The following is a 21,019-nucleotide window of genomic DNA, read 5'->3' as shown; positions in this document are numbered from 1 at the left end:
CCGGTGCCCATGCTCTGAGAGGGCTGAGCCAGCTCCCCACAGTGGGCGAGACGCAGCCTGGGGTGGGTGGATCGCAGTGCCGGGCCGGGGGCGCTGGGAGGAGAACATGTTCCAGGGAAACTGGGCAGCTATGGCCCCATTTCCTGCAATATACACCCAGCTTCCTGCTCAGCCCCTGTAAAAACAGGAGGCTGGGTGGGGTGAGGGAAGAGACAGCAACCTCCCAGCTGTAACAGCCAGGCAGGGCCAGTTCCCAGCCCCCTGCTGCTGCTCCCCCCCCGGAGAGATGGGGCAGGATGGGTGGGAAGGTTTGGCACTAGGGCAGTTTCCTCTGCGCTGAGTGACCAACACCCCATGAAATGGCCTGTGGCTGGAGGCTTCACTGCCCCCTCACATGAACTCCCCCCACAGAGGATTGTGGGAAGGCCAGGACTATAGCAGGGTTCAGAAAAGAACCGTTCACAGAGGCCAGGGGTCCATCAGTGGCTACTAGCCAGGCTGGGCAGGGACGGTGTCCCTGGCCTCTGTTTGCCAGAAGCTGGGAATGGCAATTCCTGGTTCTGTTTGGCACTGGCCACTGTCGGCCAACAAGACACTGGGCTGGAGGGACCCTTGGTCTGAGCCAGTCTGGCCATTCTTATGTTCAAAAGGAACATGGAGGTGGGGCCCGAGAGGCCCCTAGAGCCAAGTAGAGCTGGGCCGAAAGGTGAACAAGTCATTGGCAACCTTGCCATCCCAGCCCTGGCTCCCTTCCTCCCCTCCCCCACCTATGCCAGTGCCCCCCAGTCCTAACCTACAGCCCCCTTGGGCTCCCTTCCCCCCCTGCTCTGCTGCTACCCCTCATTCCCAGCCTACAGCCCCCCTACGCTCAGAGTGACAGACTGCCTGCTCCCCTTCTCAGCGAGCCCCCAGCTGCTGCGTTAGCCCAGCCTGGGCCCCCTGCCGCCCGCAGAACCTGGCAGTAACTCTGCCTGCAGGGGTGGTGGGGGGGCAGGAGAAATGGGCCCTGAAAGCCAGGAACCCACCCAACAGTCCAACCCTCACCTTTGCCCCAGCTTTTTCCACAGCCTCCCCCAGGGCTGGGGAGCTGGAAGAGGCTCATTAGCTACAGCCAGGAAAATGGGTAATTACACCAACGGCAAAAGGGGGGCGGGGGTCAGACAGGGTGTAGGACCTTCCACGATGGGGGTAGGGGAAAGGAAGGAAGCTGTGTGTGCATGTTCACTTGCCTATTTGCATGTGCCAGACAGCCTGCTCCTTCTGCAACACCCCCAGTTCCCCCCTGCAGCCAGAGAAGGCCCAGAGATGGGGGGGTGCAGCTTTGCATGGGCCCCAGCACCTAGGGGAGGAACAAATTGTGCCCAGCTCAAGATGCAGGAACCCAAGGGGCAGGGCAGGGCAGGCCCAGCAGTGTTCAGATGCAGCAGGGTGGGTGTGTGGGTGGCACTCCAGGAGCTGGGAACCACATTTCCCAGCAGGAATTGCATCAGACAGAGCCAGTGTCTCACAGGCCGCTAGCCCCCACCATGTAGGAAAAGACACTTTTTATTATTTAAATAAAAAACACACACATCCGTTGATAGCTGATCTGCATTGTCACTAGCACCTGCTGGCACAGAGGCCTGACCCACTCATGATACAAAGCAAAGCTGGCCCTGGGCTCCCATGGTCTGGGGCAGGGCTGGGCCAAGGAGGAACACAGCAGGAAGTAGAGACCCTGGCCCCCACTCCTTCCAGGTCTGCCCCCTCCCCCCGCTCTAATGCAAGGGGGGGATGGATTGATAGTTATAGCCTCCCCCCAGGCCTCTAAATACCCCCCCCTCCAAGGAGAGATTCTCCCCACTCCTCCCCCTCAGAGGCAGGATCAGGCACCAGCTTGGCCCTTGCTAGATAGGGGGTGTCTATAGCCAGAGCTCTCTCTCACCCTGGGCTGTAGGGGGAGAAGAAAGAAACCCCCAGGTGTTTGAATGATGAGCCCCCCCACCCCACCCCACCCAGACACCTCCCCAGCTCCATGCCCTGCCCTGGAGCCCCACACTAAGTCACAGTGTCAGACAGGAGCAGCCTGGAGTTGAGGGGGCTGGATAGACAGAACAGGGAGGGGCTCAGCTCACTGACTGAGGGGAGGGTCTTACTGCAAGGGGGATATTTCACCCATAACAGGTCAGGGCATCGGCTGTTCAAAAATAAAATAAAATGAAAAGGCCCAGACAGGAGCCACAGCCAGCGAAGCAGATGCAAGCGCGGTCAGCGGCTGCCTAGTGCACGTCAGTGAGGTATGTAACCGCGGCTCCGGGGGTCTGCCCAGGGGCTCGGGGCCAGCAGGGGAGGTTAGCAACAAGTCCAGTGAGGCAACTTCGGCACCTGCTAAACCCCTGCTCCCCACATCACCCCCTGCTGGGAGAGGCTAGGGCTGGACGAGCTAGGAGCCCCCCACAGCCAGGGCCCTACCCCCTGTGCACAGCACCCCCTGCTGCCATCAGCTCCCATTATAATCCCATACATCTTCCTGGAGCTGCCATCCCCCCCCCTCCCCACCCCGGAGGCTCGGGGGGGGGGGCTGCTCAGCAGCAGTCCCACAGGTACAAATTCTCTTGTCTCCCCAACCTGGGGAGACCCCTCCTCAATGTCCCCCATCCCAATGCAGCATCAGCACCACAGGAGGATCCTGGCCCCTTCTCGCCAGCAGGCCATTGGTCAGAAGCAGACAAGGGCGGAGTCATCCAGGCCCCACCCCTTCCACAGGGTCCACGGTCCTTCGGCTCAGAATGCAGGAGACTCAAATAACTCCATTGAGTCAGGGCTGGGGCTGCCCCCCGCCCATGGCCTAGAGGGGCCGCAGCAGCCCCCATGTCCCAGCCGTTGACTGGCGCCAGACTCGTCCTAGCAGAGCTTGCTGGGCTGGCGGGTGCGTGGCACAGGCAGGGGCAGCTTGTGCAAACCTGAGGGGATGGGGGAGAGGGGGAGAAGAGACACTGATTAGGGGCTATGCTGACATTTCCCTTCCCTGCCCATCACGCAGCAGGGCCAGGAGCCCATTCACCCACAGCCCCGGCTCACCGGCAAATTGCCTCCCCCAGGGCCCTGCAGGCCAGTGACACTGACACACCCTGGCCCAGGGACCGGCTCCCCACCCAGGACTCACCAAAGGCTCGGATGAGCTCAGCCCGCACGGCCCACGTAAACTTCTTCACCAGGCACAGGGTGGTGAGAGCAGCGAAGAGCATGTTGTAGAGGAAAACGATGTAGAAATTCCCCAGCCAGTTAAACCTGCCAAAGTCGCCCAGGAGGTCAAACCGCGTGATTCCTGCAAAGGAGAGAGGCTGAGCACTCCGCTCAGAGAGGCTGGGCCCCACTGCACCTCCCCTTGCAGCCTCAACTCCCCTCCTTACTGACCCACAGCCCCAGGGTCCCCCACACATACAGCTCTCCCTCTGCCCCTCAATCCCAACCTACAGCCCCATAGCAGCTGCTCCAGAGCTCCAAGCTCCAGCAAACTGGATGGGGCAGTTCTGCTGGCCCAGTGCAGGGGATGCGTGTGCATATTGGGAGCCACTCAGTCCCACCCCAGGGGTGCGCGGTGCCCCAGAGCCCAGCACGGCCGCAGGAGACTCACCCAGTGTCCTGGAGAAGACGGGCAGCGCGGAGCTGAGCACCAGCAAGGACACGCAGTTCCCAATGATCTGGGTGGGGGAAAGACAGGCCTTGAACCTTGGAGCCAGACTCCCCCTGCCCCTATGGGTGCTGCACCCCAGTGTGGGCACAGGACCCCTCCAGTCCCCCCGCTCACCGCAGCAAGTCAGTATCTGCAGCCCAGCGAGCCCCAAGACACCTGAGGCCCACTCTGGCCAGGATCAGCGCCACCCCCTAGAATTAGGGAACCAAGACCCCCATCTGGACTCTGGCCCTAGGGCGGGCGGGGGGCTCCCGCTGAGCATCCACGCAGAGCTGGGGGGCAGCTCACAACTGGGCTTCTCCCCATTCAGCCTGGTGCATGGCGCCCTCGTGTGGCGAGATGATGCAGTGCAGCCGCCCCCAGGCGTCCCGAGTGCAGCCCTGGTCCTGGGGCCAGGGCACGGTGGTCAGCTGGTGGCTGCCTGCGGGTAGAAAGCGGCTCTGGCTGCCCTAGGGCAGGGGGCCCCCGGTGGCAGAGGGGCAGATACCACTTACCTTGGTCATGGGGGTATCCTGCCTTGCAGGGAGCAGCCTCGTAAACAGGGGGGAGCTGTAGAAGCCCACGACTGAGGAGACCATCAGATAGCTGAGTCCAGGGGTTAAGGAGGAATAACGGGGGGGGGGGGGGAGAGATCTGTTGGGCCCAGAGAGCCAGTGCAGGGACTGGGATGTGGGCACAGCACCCAAAGAGGCAGGAAAGGGGGGCACTGGGCTGGCTGACACTGCTCCAGAGGGCCCAGAGAAAGCAGCCCCCTTGCAGGGATCAGACGGAGGGGCTGGGGTTGCACACCCCAAGGATACAAGATGAGAACCACCTGCAGAGCGGCACCGAAGGACCCAAAGATGGAGAAGGAGACTTGCCCCAGGGGCGCATCCTGCAGGGAGAGAGAGCAGAGAATGGGGTTGGTGTGGAGGGCAGATTGGAGCAGGAACTGATCACCCAGCTCTGGGCTTGTGTCACAGGACATCCCGGAGCCCTTTCACGCTGCCACCTGTGAGCACTTCCCCCCATGGATTCATGGGGCAGGCACAGACCATGCAGTGCAGGGTAAACTCCCCACCCCTGACCTGGAGGGGCCTTGCTATGGGGCTAGATAGCTGGGTGTCCCTGTTGCTGATGCTGTGTCTATTGGGAACTGGGCTAAGACCCAGCAAACTTGTTTCATGCATGGGCCCAGGGCAGAGAGGGAAGGGTTAAACTCTGCTCAGAACCCCCACCCCCATGGTACCTGAATCCCCCGTGGCATGGCAGCATCATCCAGCAGCAGCTCCAGCGTATGGAAACAGACAACGAGCACAGAGATGCCCTGGGAAGGACCACAGGGGAGGTCAGTGCGGCCTCCTACCGGGACCCTCGGGAGGTCTTTCCCCAGGCAGCTCCACAGAGAATCACCCCCCACCCCCGACAAGCAGGGAAACGAGGCACAGACATCAGGCACGCCCCCTCCCTCTTCCACCCCCAGCACCTACCGTCAGCGCCAGGAGGCACAGCATGGCCAGGGGGTAGCCCAGATTCCGCTGCCAGGGCGAGGCACCACGCCGCAGCTCTGCCGGGAAGCACAGGACACCCCTTGGTGAGCAATGGTTGAGGCTCCCCCCCCCCCACGCTTCCCCCCTGTCCCACTCAGATCAGAGCATCCAAATGATCTCACCGCCCAGCAAGCAGGGAGAGAACCCAGGAGTTCTGCTCCATCACCCTCCGACCCCCACCCCCAAACCTGCTGTCTCCCCACCCCCGCTCCTTACCCAGTGCCAGTCTCCGGCTCTGGATGGCCAGGAACTGCTCCCGGAGCAGAGCTGCACTCAAGCTGAGCCAGCAGGAGGTGGGACCTGCAGAAGGACAGTCCCGAGAGATGAACTAGGGGCCGAGCCCCTCCGGGAAGGGGCCGTTGGCGAGAGCCTGGGGGTGGGGGATTGGGGACACTCACCGGCAGAGATCTTGCGGGAGAGGGCGGCTTCCTCGAACCTTGTGCAGTTCAGCTGCTCGTGCAGATCCTCCAGCAGCTGCGGGGGGAGAGCATGGAGCCCGTTAGCCACCATGCGGCTGGGAGAGCAACACCCCGTCCCTCCCCCACTGAGGGCTCGACCCATGGATACCCCAACCCCCGCCAGGTCCCCGACAGCATAGGGAGAGACTGGAACGCCTGCCCCCCTACCCCACCTCAGCAGGCACCGCAGTGGGGGCTTGGCCCCCAGCAAACAAGGGGTTCCCCTCTCCGCTCAGCATCCCCCAGCGGGGGTGGGGTGCAGGAGATGGGGCAAGGGCAGGAAGAGGGAGCCTTACCCGGGGCTTGACCAGCAGCTTCCCAGTGACGGTGAACATGCGGGAGAGGCCGATGGGCGTGCACACTGCGGGGGACACAGAGCAAAGGAGCAGAGTGAGGACAGACACCGGTACCAGCTAGTCTATTGGCAAAAGGAACCCAAGGGGTCGGGCTGGTCGGTTTATGCCAGCAGGGCGGGTTCGAGCCTGGGGCCTTTGTGGTCTCAGCACCGAGAGCCGGTGAGGCAGCTCTGGGCTCGATGAAATCACACACACACACACACACACACACATCCATTCCTTTTCTAGCCCGGACCAAGCCCGGAGAGCAGCCGGAAACCCCTCTGATGAACACAGCTGCTCTGTTCCATGGCCACGAGGCGTGGCAGGGTGTCCGGGGGGGAGCAATGCCCCCTCCAGGAGCCAGCCTGGCTAGAGTGCACGCTCCACCCTGTGGGTACCTGGCCTGGTGGCATCAGCCCATCTGTCACGGAGACCCCAGCACCACCCAAAAGGGACTGGCCAGGGAAATCTCCACCCCCACCCCCCTGACCTGGATAACCTGTTGCTGGAATTCCGGCCTCTCCATTCCCAGCAGGACTTTTCTGGACCAGAGCCAGCTTGGAAGCTCCTGAAAAATGTCCACCAGGCTGAGTAGGAGATGTAGGGCTCAGGGCTGGAGGCAGGGTCTGGCTACAGGGGCTTGCATGGGCCTTTGTTTGGGGGAAGGGACAGACCCTGTCCCAAGAAGCTCCCAGTCGAACTACACGAGCCCCACTTCATTAGACACCGCCCCCAGGCAGTCTGTGTCAGAGTCAGGAACAAAAGCCAGGTCTCCAGGGTCCCAGCCCGGCACCCCAACCATATGGCCAGCCTGCCCCCTTCCATTTGTTTGGGAGGTAACTCATCTTGGACCCCAGATCCCCCCCTCCACTCCCAAAGAAATCCAACATCCACTTACACAGCAGCAGCAGCACCCCAAAGAGCGAGATGCAGGAGTAGAGGTAGGGGAGGTAGTATTCCCACAAGTCTGTGGAGAGGAGAGGGTTAACATTACACACCCAGGCTGGGGTAAGTCAGGGGCCTGGGAGACCCTGGGTGCCAGGGCTGGAGCAGGAGCAGGGAATGGGATTCCTTGGCACTCAGCAGGAGACAGTCACTCCCAGCAGAGCAGGGTAGAGGGGAGGGGGAGGGGGAGGCCATTAACTAGCACGTCTGATAGGGCACGTCACCCTTTCACCCCAGAGCATCACACCAAGGGGGGGACGACCAATCACCCCACTATGCAGATATGGAAACTGAGGCATGGGGCAGGGCAGACTTTTGTCTCTCTCATAACAAGCCACTGGTGGAGATGAAAAATTCAACGCAGGAGTCCGGGCCCTAGCCCCTGGAACACACTCCCCTTTCCCAGAGCTAGGAAAAGAACCCAGGAGTCCTGGCCCTTGGTCTGAGAGCACACGACCCCCCCGCCCCGTGGGGAGTTCGCGCTGCCTGGCCACTCACCGTAGAGTGATTCCCGGCTGCCCGCATCCTCGTCCACAATGGCTGATGCCACCCAGACCATCCCCAGCACCAGCAGGGTCAGCAGCAGCAGCACCACGAAAGTCTCGTAGACTCGGGCCAGGATGCCCTGCAAGTGGGGAGACAGGAGTTTAACATGGTGCGAGTGGCACGGTGGGGGGGGGGGCGGAAGGGGAGGGAGACAGGCCAGGCAGCTGGTACCTTCTTGGATCCCGCGAAGCCCTCGGCCTCGGTGAAGAAATATGCAAAGGGCATGAGGAAGACCAGGGAGAGGTTGGAGAAGAGGAAGACCAGATTCCAGAGGCCTAGGGAGAGACGGGCAGGTTAGCAGAGCCCCCAGGGCCAGCCCCAGGGCAGAGCTGCCCGGGCTGGTGGGGTGAGGCAGAGCGAGGGGACGCTCACCGTGGATCAGGGAGCCATTCAGCCACTGGATGTAGTAGTTGTGCGGGAAGAGCAGCAGCACCTCGTTGGTGACGATGGAGAAGGGCAGCAGCAGGACGGCTCCCAGCGAGACAGCCAGCGTGAAGGTGCACATTGACAGCCTGGGGGAGGACTCGCATGAGCCTTGCCCTGCTCCCACGTGGCTCCTCCGCCCCCACCCCAGCCAGCCTTGCGAATAGGCCCCAGGGCGCAGGGCAGAGCCAGCGAGGGGACCGGGGTGGGGGAGAGACAGCAGCCCCCGCCATGGCTGGAATGTGAGCAGGCAGCACACTGGAGTGACGGCTGGCCACATCTCACCCTAAGGCAGCCAGCAACATGAGTTCTGCCAGGTCTCAGCTCAGAGACAAACCAGCATGTGCCTTGGGGAGAGATGCATTAGCCGCTGCCCGTCCCCGACTCGAGCTCAGGATAGAACCCAGGAGTCCTGAGCCCCACCCCGCTGCTCAACCTGCGATCCTCAGGCCTGCCCTGTCCCAGCACACTCGGCAGGAAGTGACAGCCAGGAACTTACGCAATTCTGTCGACAGCAGCATCCTCGTCATCCTGAACTGCAGAGAGTGGGGGAGAAATCCAGTCAGCTCAGCCGAAATCCTCAGCTCGTTACACTCACGGGGCAGAGTCAGGGCAGCTTCGGCCAAGAGCCGCAACTAGGTTTTGTGGGGTGGGTGGGGCAAGAGGTTTCATGGGCCTGGGGCTGCCGGGCCGGGACTCAGCTCCGCTAGTGACTCCAGCGAGGCCCCTCTGCCTCCAGCGCTAAGATGGCGAGAAGGGGCCTCTGTCTGCCTCGCCTATGGGAAATGGGCACTGTTCGGGGGCAGGGTCTCTCTGCACCCGATCGCAGCAGGGTCCCAGGTGCTGCGGGAACACCCAGGCTTGCAGCTTGTCCCAGACACATCCCTCCCTCACTGCCCTGCGGCCAGATGTCCTGGCGCAGGGACAGGGCCGGAGCGCGCTGGGACCAGAATTATTCAGCCAATATTAGGTGTTTAAGAGAATCCAGACTTATGCTAAAGCGAGCCCTTCTCCCCAGCATCTCTGTGCCGAGCCACATTAAAAACCACACAAACGCCTATGTTCTAGGGGCACGCAGAGAACTATGCTGAGGTTTGTGACAACAATAAAAACCAGACAGAATTGCTGCTAAAAACTCGGCGTGGATTTCCAACAGCCTGGGACAGCCAGGGCAGAGTGCCCGGGAACTGAAGTACTAGGGTCAGAGGGCATCAAGTAATTTTGGGGTGTTTGTGCCCACGGTAACAGGCTAAGATGTCTGTGTAGACAGACTGACCGACCAACCTCAGCAGCATCCCACTGCTGGCTGTAGCCCTGGCTTGGGGAGATTTAACCCCCCCCTCTGTATTTGTGGTCACTGATCTGGTTCACACTTGGTAAATCTGGCTGACTGTGATTATTTGCCATTTCCTTAGTAAAGCAGCTGACCCATCAGCAGCCATTGGCACCCCCAGCGGGTTCAATCCAAAGGACCAACCGGCAGGGACAGGAACGTGGGTGCGTCCATTTCCACACACGTGCAACAAAGAGATGGGGGCATCGGTGACTCAGACAAGCCCAGGTGCCTGCTGGTGTCTCCCAAAGACAGGGTTCTGGGGGCTGTACCTGGGTGTCTGACACCCCTGGGGCCTGTGCACAGATCTCCTGGGTAGCAACATAGGCCAGGCGAGCGTGGGGGGGAGCTCTGCCCAGCCCAGGCACAGCCCCCACCCCAACCCCCAGGAATCATAGGACTTTCATAGACTATCAGGGTTGGAAGGGGCCTCAGGAGGTTCTAGTCCCACTCCCTGCTCAAAGCAGGCCCAATCCCCAGACAGATTTTTATCCCAGTTCCCTAAGTGGCCCCCTCAAAGATTGAACTCCCAGCCCTGGGTTTAGCAGGGCAATGCTCAGAACCCTGAGCTCTCCCTCCCCACATGCTGGGCTTGGATTTCACTACACCAACCAATCCCTTCAGAGGTGGCCCAAGCAATGGGAAAAGTGGAAGAGGCTGGACAGGGGGCCAGTGACAAGACAGCACCTCCTCACAAAGGGCTCAGCAGACCCTGTCCCCGATCTCCGCTCCGCCTTTGCTCCCACCAAGCCGCCAGCAGCTCCCATCCGTATTCAGGTCACACATCTCCGCTCCTCCTGCTCCCCAGCCAGCCCTGCCTGGCTCCGTGTCAACCTGAATGCTCCCAGCCCAGTTCCCCTCCTGACGCTCACCAAGCCCCCCACCCCAGCTGCAGCAGCTGTTCCTTGCACCCCAGAACCCGTCTGTGGGGGAGGAGGCTCAGCGCCAGGCCAGATCCAGGAGTCAGCGTTGGGCCGGGCGTTTCAGCATCGTGGCCACTGCAGGGCAGCAGTAAAAACTATGGAAATGCTGCCCAGAGAACTGGGTGGGTTCGGCCTTTGGTAAGAGAACTCCTCAGGGAGGACAAGGACGATGCTGGGTCAGGCGGAGAGGCCACCGGGCAGCTCTCCTGCCATAGGGGGCCTGATGTTTCGGCCCCATCTCCCTGCTCCTCCCCCCGGCCCGCTGACATCCAGCCCTGGGCTCACTGCACGGCCCCGGGGAGGGAAACGCCACGGTGACAACACTGCACTTAGCGACAGCACCTGGCAACGCTCAGGAGATGCTGGGCTCTGAGCCCAGCTCCAGGGGGGCTGGGGGGGTGTGTCCATGGCAACCGCAATCCAGCAGCAATGTAAACAAACCAAGAAGGGCCCTCCCCAGGGGGATGGGGTCTCCCCTAGGGATGCACAGCAGAGCTGCAGCAGGAGGTTCGGCCCCTGGCAGGGGGGCTGCTGCAGGCCTAGGAGTTGGAATTCAACAAACGCTGCCCCCCTCCCCCCCATAGCACGAGCGGAGAGGCCGGGGGCATGGCTCAGAGCCGGGTGCCCGCCCCGTGCAGGAAGGGGCAGCCAGAGCCAGGAGCGGGGGCCCGGCCGGTTACCTGTGGTGAAGTCCGCATGTTTCTTGAAGCGGGTTATGATGAAGTGGCACAGGATGTAGAGGCTGGCGAAGAGCAGTGTGCAGATCTGCAGAGGGAGGGACGCATGGGTCAGAGGTGGCCCAGGCAGCTGGATTCCACCCTCTGTGCTCCCCGTTCCCCCCCTCAATCCAGCTCCACATTTGCCACTATCCAAGCCCTGAAGAGCAGCTGCAGGGAAAGCACTGACACCCCAGGCAGGAATCCCAGCGCAGAGCCGTGGTGCCCCCACCAGGAGCAGCTCGCGCTGGGTGTCTTGCGGGACAGCAGCCCACGGCCTGCCCACCACACAACACCCAGCGTTGCACTGGGGGTGGGGACAGGGCTTCTATACTGATTTCTGCCTGACCCCATCCCAGCTGGAAATGGGATGCCCTGAAGCCCAGAGCCTCTGTGGGTTGCCCCTGCAGCTGTTGTCCCACCGATGCCCAAGCAGAAGGGGTAGGAGGGGAAAATGATGTAGCTCACAATACCCTCCAAGCTAGAGCTGCCAGCCTGGGGCACAGGGACAATGCCAGATACCTCCCTCCCCCCCAGCAGTGCCAGCCCCTCCATCTCCACGGATCTGCTGGTACTAGCGAGGTGACTGCAGGCTGTTCGGCTGCTAGTGCATGAGGTGCAGATTCTGCACCCCAGGTGCGCATTGCGTTAGCCCCACAGCCAGCGGGTCTGTCTCCCAGCAGCACCGGGACAGGAGCTGCTGGGCTAGGAGGAGCTGACTTTTAGGAAGTCCAGGCCTGGACCCAGAAGAGGACCTCCCACGAAGTGGCCAGCCCCAGATCCGCTCAGCTGCCCCCAGCAGCGTCCCTTTGCACTGCGGATGCTACCAGCATGGCAGCCCAGAAGCCCCGCACATGTGCACACCAGAGTTTCCAGACATTCTGCCCATATCTTTTGATGCCCCCATGACATGTTTCTGGGGCTCCCTTGGCTGAGTGGCTCAGGATGCCCCCAGGTCCATTGTCAGACTCTGCACCACACTGGGCTCTATCCAGGTAGGTCCCTGCCCTGCTGCGCCACAGCATCCGTTGGCCTACAATGACCCACGAGCCCTGGCTGTGAGCTCAGCCCGTAACTGTGTGGGTATTCGCTGCACAGGGCGACAGGACAAGGACAGAGGCAGGGAGGCAATTGTGTTGGTAGAGTTTGCATCTTGCAGGGGCAATTGGAGCAGGGCATAGTCGGGGGCGGATAAATTTCAGGGCAAGCTGGAAAAATCAGTCTCTGAACGAACAGAGCAGAATTTGGCCTAGGCCCACAAAGGTGTTTAGGCTCCGAATTTGTGTCACCGGAGCCTGGGTAACCCCACCTGCCACCGGCATTAAAGCCATGGCAGCGATTGGAAGGAAGCCAGCAAAGTCCCCAGCGGAGCTGCAGGCAGCACCTGGGAACACAGCTCACCCACCCCGAGCCACACTCCGAGGTCCAAGCAGAGCAGGCAATGTTTTAAGAACACAAGGACCTTTGATCACTCGCAGCCCGTGTCAGACAGGCCAGGGGCAAAGGCTGCATTGCATCAGCACAAATTCATTCCCCTTCCCACCCTCCAGCTAACGCCTCTCCCCCCGGGTCTGTTTCTGAGCTTTGCCTCGAGAAGCACCGACTGTCTGGGCTGGCCGGGCGAGTGCTGGCGGACTCCCACTGCACTCTGGACCATACCCTAGCAGGCCTGGAGACTCCTTGGAGATCAGCACAACCTGAACCCCTCCAGAAGCAGCAGGCCCTGCTGGCAGGCCAGCCCCTCCTAGAGCCACCAAGCCTGGCGCGTGGGGCAAAGGGGTTGAAACCCCAATGACAGAAGAGGCCGATTGCTGTTAAAAGCTCAGCAGCTGGAGAAAACCCAGGCTGGGTCCCAGCACAGCTGATTCTGCATCCCCGGGCAAAGGAAGTGCCTGTACAGAGAGGCAGCAGTGGCTGCAATGCCAATGAGCTGGTATCTGGGGCTGCACACGTCAGACGTCCCAGCCCAGAGCTCACAGCAGCCACCAGCCGTGCAGTCATTCAGGTTTGAGTGGTTTAAATGTAGGGCTCTCAAAGAACTGGCCCAGGGTTAACCCCTCGAAGGCTGCACCTGCCTGAAGGCTCTGGGGCCACACCCGCTCTGACGTCCTCCTAGTAGGTCAGTGCTAGAAGCTGGCAGAGACCGATCCGAGCTCTCGTGCTGCAGGGAGCCAGCCAGCACCTCTAGAAGGCCCAGCAGCCCAGCCCTACACAGGACCCTTCAGCCACACGGGTTCAGAAATTAAAGGGTGGCCAGTTCAATACATACAAAGGAAACCTGTTAATCACACAATACTTAGCTAGCCTGCGGAACTCCCTGCCACTGGATTTAGCAGAATTCAAACAGGGATTGAACAGCTGCACAGATAACCAACCTATCCAGCGTTAGACCATCAGTGCCAGTGCCTTCAGGGAAGGGACGAGAGATTCATCCCAGGAGAGCAGAGAACTCTCCCTGCTGCTCCCGGACGCAATCGCAGACACCCAAGGGCTGTGACCTCAGTTCTGAGCAGCACCTCCCCTCCCCGACACCCACGCACCCCTCAGGGAGCGAATGCTCCACATGGCTCTTTATCCCCCCTCAGGGGTCTGCAGGTCCTGAAGGCCAGTCCTGTTCTGGACCACACAGCCCCACTCCCGCCACCACAGGCCATGTTGGCCCCTAGCCCCAGGGCCGGTACCCACATTGGCAGCATGTCCCAGCTCTTCCTCTGCTGGCAGAGGGGGGAGGGGACTCATTTAAGTCTTTTCCAGCTCAGAATCCCAGGGACGCTGGGCAGGAAAGGACTTAACGGGGTTTCTGTGGTGGGAGCAGCGGGGATGCAGGGAAATAAAAGCTGTTTGCAAATCCCCCACTACATCTGGAGCTTTCAGCACCGTCCAGACCCCATCCCTCAAGTGCCTTAGCACCCCGGGGCAATGGAGCCAGGAACTCCTCGATGGGCAATGGGACTGGAGAGGTGCAGAGCCTGAGCTCGGCTGCCATCCAGCAGCACCCGTGCACCATGGAGACCACACACGCAGAGCACCTGGGGCCACAAGGGCTCCTCCTCTGCCCCACCCAGTGAGCACAGACCCCCGTGCAAAGCCGCTGAATGATCTGGGGGATCCCCCAGCCCCTCTGCTACCTGCCCTGCCCAGCCCCCTGCTTATCATCTCTGGGACAAAGGGCTAAGCTGAGACAGGCGGTGCATGGCACCTGCATTCCCAGCAGGGTTAGCTCCCCTGGCACTGAGGCACTAGGTCTTATGCAAGGCACAGCATGTGCGCTGGAAGGTCAAGTTAGCTCCCCACTGCCTGCGCCAAGCAAAGGAGTTTCTGCTGCCCCATCAACAGAGCCAGGCAGGACTCTGCTTAGGCGGGGGGATAGCAAGGATTGAGCAGGTCCTGGACTCTGACTTCCCCCTCCCTCCGTGCCACGGGCCCCAGGACAGCAGAGCTCGTCTGCAATCCCAGCCTGTTCTCCTCCCCCACACCCTGTCCAGGCAGAGCAGCATCCTCATCCCTTCACAACAGGTGAGTGACTCAACCAAGGTATCACGGTAAGTCAGTGGCAGAGATGGGAAACCAGAACCCAGGCGTTCTGAAGCCACTGCCCTGCTTTGACTGCCATGCCTGGCCAACCCTGTGGGGCCCCAAACCAACCAGCCCCCACGACTCCACGAATGGATGTGCCCTCCATGCAGCCACTAGCGCCACCTCCAACAGCCTGCCACCAAAGCCCCTCTTTGGGGGACCCACAACTGAGGAGCCAGCGTCACCTCATGGCTACAGCAAGGGATAGGGGAGCCAGGACTCCTGGGTTGTCTTCCCCAGACAGGGAGCATGGTCTAGGCGTTACAGGAGGGGTCAGGGGGCCAGGACTCCTGGGTTCTCGACTCCCTGCAACCTTGGGCGCTCTGTTCCCCTTGGCACTCACGCTGACTCCAACCCAGTTTTGCCTGGAGGTGCTTCAGTCTTCATAAACTGACATTATTTTACCAACCTGCAGAGACTGGGGGCAGCGAGTGGGATGGTGGGGGAAGCCAGCTGAATAACACCCCTCCCCCATGGAGCAGCAGCCATGTGGACCTCCCAGTCCAACGGGAGGGGCTCAGGCACTGGCTACGTGCAGACAGATCCGCCAGGACAGGCTGGGAAATTCTTCAGCCCTGAACCCTTTAACTGATGTTAACTCAGCAGGAAAAACAAACCCAGCTGCTTCCCTCCCCTGGCCTGCCAAGCAGGATAGCAGGGCCCTGGTGTGCAGGCTGCCTGCCTCTGGGCCGGCCGTCAGCTTGTTTCTCTGGCACAGCTAGCGGAGCGGGGTTGGCTCGGAGGCAGAGTTTGCCTTGCTCCAAGCACTGGCCTATTTCAGACCAGCTGACCCAAGGGCCTCCACTTGGGAAGGCCCCCTCTAAGCCACAAAATTCCCCATGTGGGGCAGGGGGAGCTGGTTACAAATGCCAGGAGCCAGGACTCCTGCAAGACGGAGCCCTGGGTAACAGTGCCAGCAGGCTGCCATCTGCAACCAAGGTCCCCCACCCCCCAACACAGCTCAAGTTGAGGGGCTGCCGACACTGGCAGAGGAGGGGCTGGAAACCCCACTGCCCAGCTGACACTGGAGTCATGGTGGGCTGGTTAGGACACAGATGTCAAATGGTTTCAACATGTTTTTTCCCCCCTGACACCAGAGTCCTGCTGGCAAGAGGGTAAGTTCCTAGTCATGACTGCAGCTGCCCAGTCCGGATCCCACCACAGCCAGGGAGACGAGGATCCTGCTAGGAGCCTCCGAATTCCCAAACTACCTGGTTACAATCACACTGAGAGCTATGACCTTGGCACCAGCTGGTGCTGCCGCAGTGTCCCATGGAGAAGGACTCCCAGGTGGCACTGCACGGTTTGGACTGGGGTGGGGAGGAAGAATTCTTTTCCCTACATGTTTTTGGATACCGGGGACAATACCCCATGGAAGTCCAGTCTCCGTGGAGACGCGGTGCCCTTGGGACATCCACTCACACTGCATAAGGCCCAAACTCTCTCTGCTAAGCAGATCACGGTCGCTGCTACCACACTTGAAACCCTGCTAAGAGGCTGGAGACCCCTTGGACAGGGGTGAGGAATATCCAGCCACACAGGGACGGGTTACATGCCCAGAGAGCGAGGGGAACAGCAGCAATGGCAAGAACCTCTCCCCTGCTGCCAAACCCCTCCGAATACCGTGGCACAGAGATAAGCCAGGCAGCTGTCTCTGGGCAGAGCATGTCCCCAAAAGTTTCTCATTAGATCCCCCCCTTTCTAGCTGATGCTGGGAAACCGAGCTGCGGCGGGCATCAGGTGTCAAAACAGCCCTCAGCTGATGTTGTCATGACGCAGCAGCGCTGTGATCTGCACCCAAGTGCAGCCTCATCCCCACTGACACGGGGCCAACCATGATGTTTTGGCACAGGTGTCGGCCATGGGTGGCTCCCCTGATCCACCGCAAGGCAGCCCCTCTTGAGCTGGGGGAAATGGCTCTGCAGACTCAGCACAGGCACAATCTTTAAAGGCAGCCGCAGCTCAAGATGCCTCCAAGAGAGATAAGCGGGGCGCGCGGACAGGGAGGGGTGTCTAGCAGAGAGAACGGTCATAGAAGAACAAGACATCCCCTAGGGCTCCCAAAGGCTCCCCCTTTTTGTGGGACAGTGGGGTGGGGGTAGAAACATGGAGGCTCCGGCAGTTTGACCCAAGGCCTCTCGATGTCCCATCCCATGCAGCTGTCGGGGTCCTGCCACGCCACGCCTCAGAAGTAGCTGCATTTCAGCAGGGCCGAAGCAGCTCCCGCAGGCACCTCACACACCAGTTTGGGGTGAAACACGTTACAAACCCACAGGCGGTTACGAGCTCCTGAGCACATTTTCGGCAGGGCACCAACGGTGGAGGGCTGAAGGGGGGCAAAAAGTTTTGTTTTTCTTGCTCCAACTCGGAGCCAGGCACCAGGCGCTTTCCCAGCCCGGATCACTGACCCAGCCCCACCAACAGCAACCTGGGCCAGTCACCTGAGCCCCTGAGCGGGATTCAAGGGCCCCAGGCAACCTACTGCACCTGGCCCTTGCCAGCACCCCCACTGCTGCCACCCCAGGGCTCCAGCAAAGGGACTGAGACCCCCTCGGACCCTCCACCCCCCTGCTCTGCCCAGCTCCCCCCACCCCAGGGGCTTGATGCCCCCCACGTGCCCCGCCAGCAGCAGGGGCTGGCGCTGCCCCTCCTGAGCCCACCCCCGTGGTACCGGCCCCCGCTCACCAGCCACTCCCGGACCCGCTCGTGGAACAGCTGCTCCCGCAGCCCCAGCACGTCGAGCTCCGCCGGCTCCATCCCGCGCCCCGCATGGCTGGGGCAGGGCTCAGGGCGCCCCCCGGCTCAGGCTGCGGCGGCCCCTTTAAGGCGCTGCCCAGCACTGGCTACACTGTATCCGCGCGGGGGCCGCCGCGCTCCGCTCTTAAAGGGCCCCGAGCCGCTCTCGGGGGCGGGGCGACGCCGGCCCTTCCCAGCCATGCGAAGGACTCATTGGCTGCAGCTAGTTGAATCGGCCGCTGCTCATTGGCTGGGGCGGGAGCTGTCCCCGATAGGCCGAGCTCGGGGCTCCGCCCCCACCTGGGCCCGGGGCAGGGATCGGGGCCTGCTGGCTGCACGCAGGGGCAGCTTTGGGGGAGGGTCCCACAGACCCGGGAATGGGCCCAGGGCTGCCCAGAGGATTCCGGGGGTCTGGGGCAAAGCAATTTCGGGGGCCCCATCCATTAAAAAAAAGTTGCAATACTATAGATTATTATATTCTTGTGGGGGGGCCTGGGACAAATTGTCCTACTTGCCCCACCGGGCAGCCTTGGATGGGCCCGTGTTTGGCCACTAGTCCAGGAGAGCCAGGGTCACAGCTCTGCGCTGACCCATGCTTCCCGGGTGACTGGCCGGGGGGAAGTCACTCGCCCCTGTGTGCCTCAGTTCCCCATTTTACCATGGGGTGACCACATGCCAGGTATCTTGGCGAGCAGAGTATACACCCCCCCAAACTCCTCCCACACCCCCAGTTGGCAGCTAGTTATGGGTTTGCATTGGTGTGTCGGCTCCTGGGATGAGCTCTTAGGAAGCTGGAGTGGGGGTGGGGGCCAGGCAGATTCTGTTGGTTTCATGACACCCTTTGTGGGCAGATTTCACCAGTCTCATGATTTTATAGAGAGTCTCACCATATTCGGTACTTTTCTTAAAGCCCCCATTCCCCAGAGTCCCATAATGGAGAGGAGAACCTCACCTGTCACTAAAAAAAATGCTTCTTGGCTGCATGGTCATGCAGAAAATGTAAACACAAAAGGTTACTGCATTTTACTCCCTAAAAAACAAGGTGGGAAGGAAAAAAAACCCAGAAACTTAACACCAGACAATATGTCTATCATATAATAAGGGTCTGCCACAGAGTGTAGGGGGGAACTAGGCCCAGCACCCCCAGCTTCCTGCGATTCACCGTGACTCTCAGCCAGCCGGTAACATAGAAGGTTTATTTAGACGACAGGAACACAGTCCCAAACAGGCCTTGCTGGTGCAGACAACAGGACCTCCTTTAGTTAGGTCCTTCTGGGGTCCCCAGGGAGGCCACAGCCCCACTGGGAAGCCCAAGCCGTGTTGGGGCGCCCCTCTCCATTCCCCAGCCAGCTCCAAAACTGAAACTCCCTCCAGCCTCTCACTGGATCCTCCCCCAGCCTTTTTCCAGTGTCCTAGGCAAATGTGTCACTTGGCCTCCAACCCCCCTCCTGGATTCTCAGGTTACCTGCTCAGGTATCTCCCTTCCCCAGTGCAGGCCCCCCAAACTCCCCTGCACCCTTCCCAGGTCAATACTCCCCACTCAGCAGTCACAGAACACAGCAGGAACATTCCCACTTCGTCACAGGGTCCATGGGCTATAATATGTAATGTCCCCTAATGAGGGGGGCCGAGGCCCAGTAGAAATGCAGACAGCACATTATTATATAGTGCAGGGTAAGAACGCAGGGCCCCTGCATGAACATCCTGTTTTCATTCTCTTCTGCTGACCAGTCCCAGCCGCTGCACTTCCCAGGTCAGAGCTCACCCCACCCACCTGTGGGCCCGGATCCGAGCCAGGCTTCCCACGGGAAAGAGCCATGTGCAAATAGCACCATCTGCAGGCCAAGGAGGAGTCAGGAGAAACGAGTCTGTCATTGCCGCTGGGTTGGTCTCTGCTTACTGAATGGGGATTAATTAACACATTATTGTATGAATTGTGCCAGGCCCAGGAGCTCCAGTCTCGGCCTAGCAGCCAGTGTTAGGCGCTGCACACACGCACGCACGCACACACACACACACACACACACAAAGACAGCCCCTGCCCCAGGGGTCTCACCTTCTATTTAAAAACTGAAAACATTTTCACGTGCAAACTGGCCAGTTCTGTGCACCTCCCTTCACTCCAGATTTCTCTCCACTTCAAATCCCAGTGCAATACCCGTTTGCTTTCCCCACCCTCATCTCTGCTTTCAAGCTTCTCAAATCCCTCCACCCTGTGCTCTTCCTTCTCCCGCCCCAAACACACACCTGCTTCCTTTCCACTCCCTTGCTTCAGGAGAGAAGCACTTCTTCCAGGAATGTTATACTCCAGGATGTAACAGCCACCCTGTTCTGTGCTGAAGCAGATTAATGTTCTCAGGCAGGGAAGATGTGATCCTACTTGTACAAGCAGTCACATGCTGCCAGTGCTCCCTGAATTCCCCTGGGAGGTGATACCTGGTAGGAGTGAGAATGTCTGAACCCCTTAGACCACATGCCAACCCTGAACAAACATCAGCTGTATAGCCAGGCACAGTAAAGCATATTGTCTCCAGCACACATGAGCATTGCTGTCTGCACTCAGCTGCTTTAGAGATTAGAAAACATGGTATAGTATTTCACATATTACAACCATGATTTAAAATATATTTACACCATCTAGTTTGCTCCTCGGGCCTATGTTCTTATAAGGACAATTCCCCCTACAGAAAAGATTGCACTTTTTTTTTTTTTTTTTTTTTTTTAATATTTTGAAATAGTGGAGAGAGAAAATATATGACTCCCTAACCACCTCCTCTCCATTTTATGCTTGAGACCCAAGGCCTGCCCAGCATTTCAAAAATACAGCACCAAGGAGATGGTTAGTGTTCTCAATTGTGTTTATTTAAAAGAGACAGTGATAGGGCTGGATGGAGCCAGTGGTGACCGTGGCTAACAGCAAGTCCTTGGAGTCAATCCACAGGCGGGGCATTTCCAGCAGTGTAGCTGCACTGGTGGTCAGGGGGCAGAACATGGGGCTTGCTCCACTAGGTTACCAGAGCAGATCACAGTTCAACTTAAACTTCCCTTGTAGATGCAGCAACAGAACAGCATTGGTGCCGGGTTCCCTAATGCAGACAGGCCCTTGGACTTTCACTAGTCTCCACATAAACTGAGCGGCAGCAAGAGCCTGTGCACCCCCAAGAGGGGGTGTTTGAGTCACAGAAGGTAGGTGATTCAGATGACCAGGGAGGGAAGGAGGTGCTGCTGCAGCAAGGAATAGAAGGGATATGCAGCTTGTTATAAGAGACCCACTGTCTGTCTATCAGATACTCTGTTATGCACCGACGTAATGATTCCAGCTCCCACCACCTTGGCAGAAAGAGCTGCTGCATAATCCCTAGGCAGGTCAGGAATTCCCATACACCCTACTAGCCTGTCATGCAATCACCAACCAGCTGGTACTCGATGCTTCAGAGCAAGGTGCAAGAAAGTCTGTCAGGCAATTATGGAATAAACTGCCCCTAAGGAAAGTCACCTTCCACCCCCCAAGTTACGGATGCTTTATCACCGTCATAGTTTCATCTGTTAACACCCATCACGGCAGATTGCTCCAGTCTGCGGGTTATAAAAATCCACCCTGCAAGGTTTGTTCCTTGGAGGAGACATCATTCTCTACTGGCCAGTGCAGTCAGAGAGCAGCTCAGGGCTTATTAGAAGTCAAATTGAGATCTGAGTGTGACGCAGCAGGGATGATTGAGCTGGGAATGTCCTAGTTTTACTGGGGCTGTCTCCATGGGGGAGGGGAGAGCAGGGGTGACTTTAGGTGAGGAACAGTACCTGAGCCTTTAACCTGAGCCAG

General features: G+C 59.7%; 1 protein-coding gene across 3 annotated transcripts; it reads right to left on the bottom strand.

Annotated features, from left to right (window-relative positions):
- Window positions 1-1,525: 1,525 nt before the first annotated feature.
- LMBR1L (limb development membrane protein 1 like) lies at window positions 1,526-17,297 on the bottom strand. 3 transcript variants are annotated; one of them, XM_030554784.1, is made up of 17 exons: window positions 17,149-17,296; window positions 10,852-10,936; window positions 8,415-8,451; window positions 7,865-8,004; window positions 7,664-7,767; window positions 7,445-7,571; window positions 6,900-6,968; window positions 5,960-6,024; window positions 5,604-5,679; window positions 5,422-5,505; window positions 5,146-5,222; window positions 4,905-4,982; window positions 4,477-4,550; window positions 4,171-4,261; window positions 3,617-3,683; window positions 3,146-3,307; window positions 1,526-2,942 (listed from the first exon to the last, which is right to left on the bottom strand). In XM_030554784.1, exons 1-17 carry the CDS (start codon window positions 17,218-17,220, stop codon window positions 2,884-2,886), a joined length of 1,467 nt encoding a protein of 488 aa, XP_030410644.1. In that variant the 5' UTR covers window positions 17,221-17,296; the 3' UTR covers window positions 1,526-2,883. The 3 variants fall into 3 exon arrangements, with proteins under 3 accessions (XP_030410644.1, XP_030410646.1, XP_030410645.1); XM_030554786.1 differs by having other exon boundaries at window positions 8,415-8,446; window positions 17,149-17,238; XM_030554785.1 differs by lacking the exon at window positions 4,905-4,982 and having other exon boundaries at window positions 17,149-17,297.
- Window positions 17,298-21,019: the final 3,722 nt, after the last annotated feature.

The sequence above is a fragment of the Gopherus evgoodei genome, chromosome 3, assembly GCF_007399415.2.
Source record: "Gopherus evgoodei ecotype Sinaloan lineage chromosome 3, rGopEvg1_v1.p, whole genome shotgun sequence".
Classification (NCBI taxonomy): Eukaryota; Metazoa; Chordata; order Testudines; family Testudinidae; genus Gopherus; species Gopherus evgoodei.
This window is presented reverse-complemented; position numbering and strand designations above follow the sequence as displayed.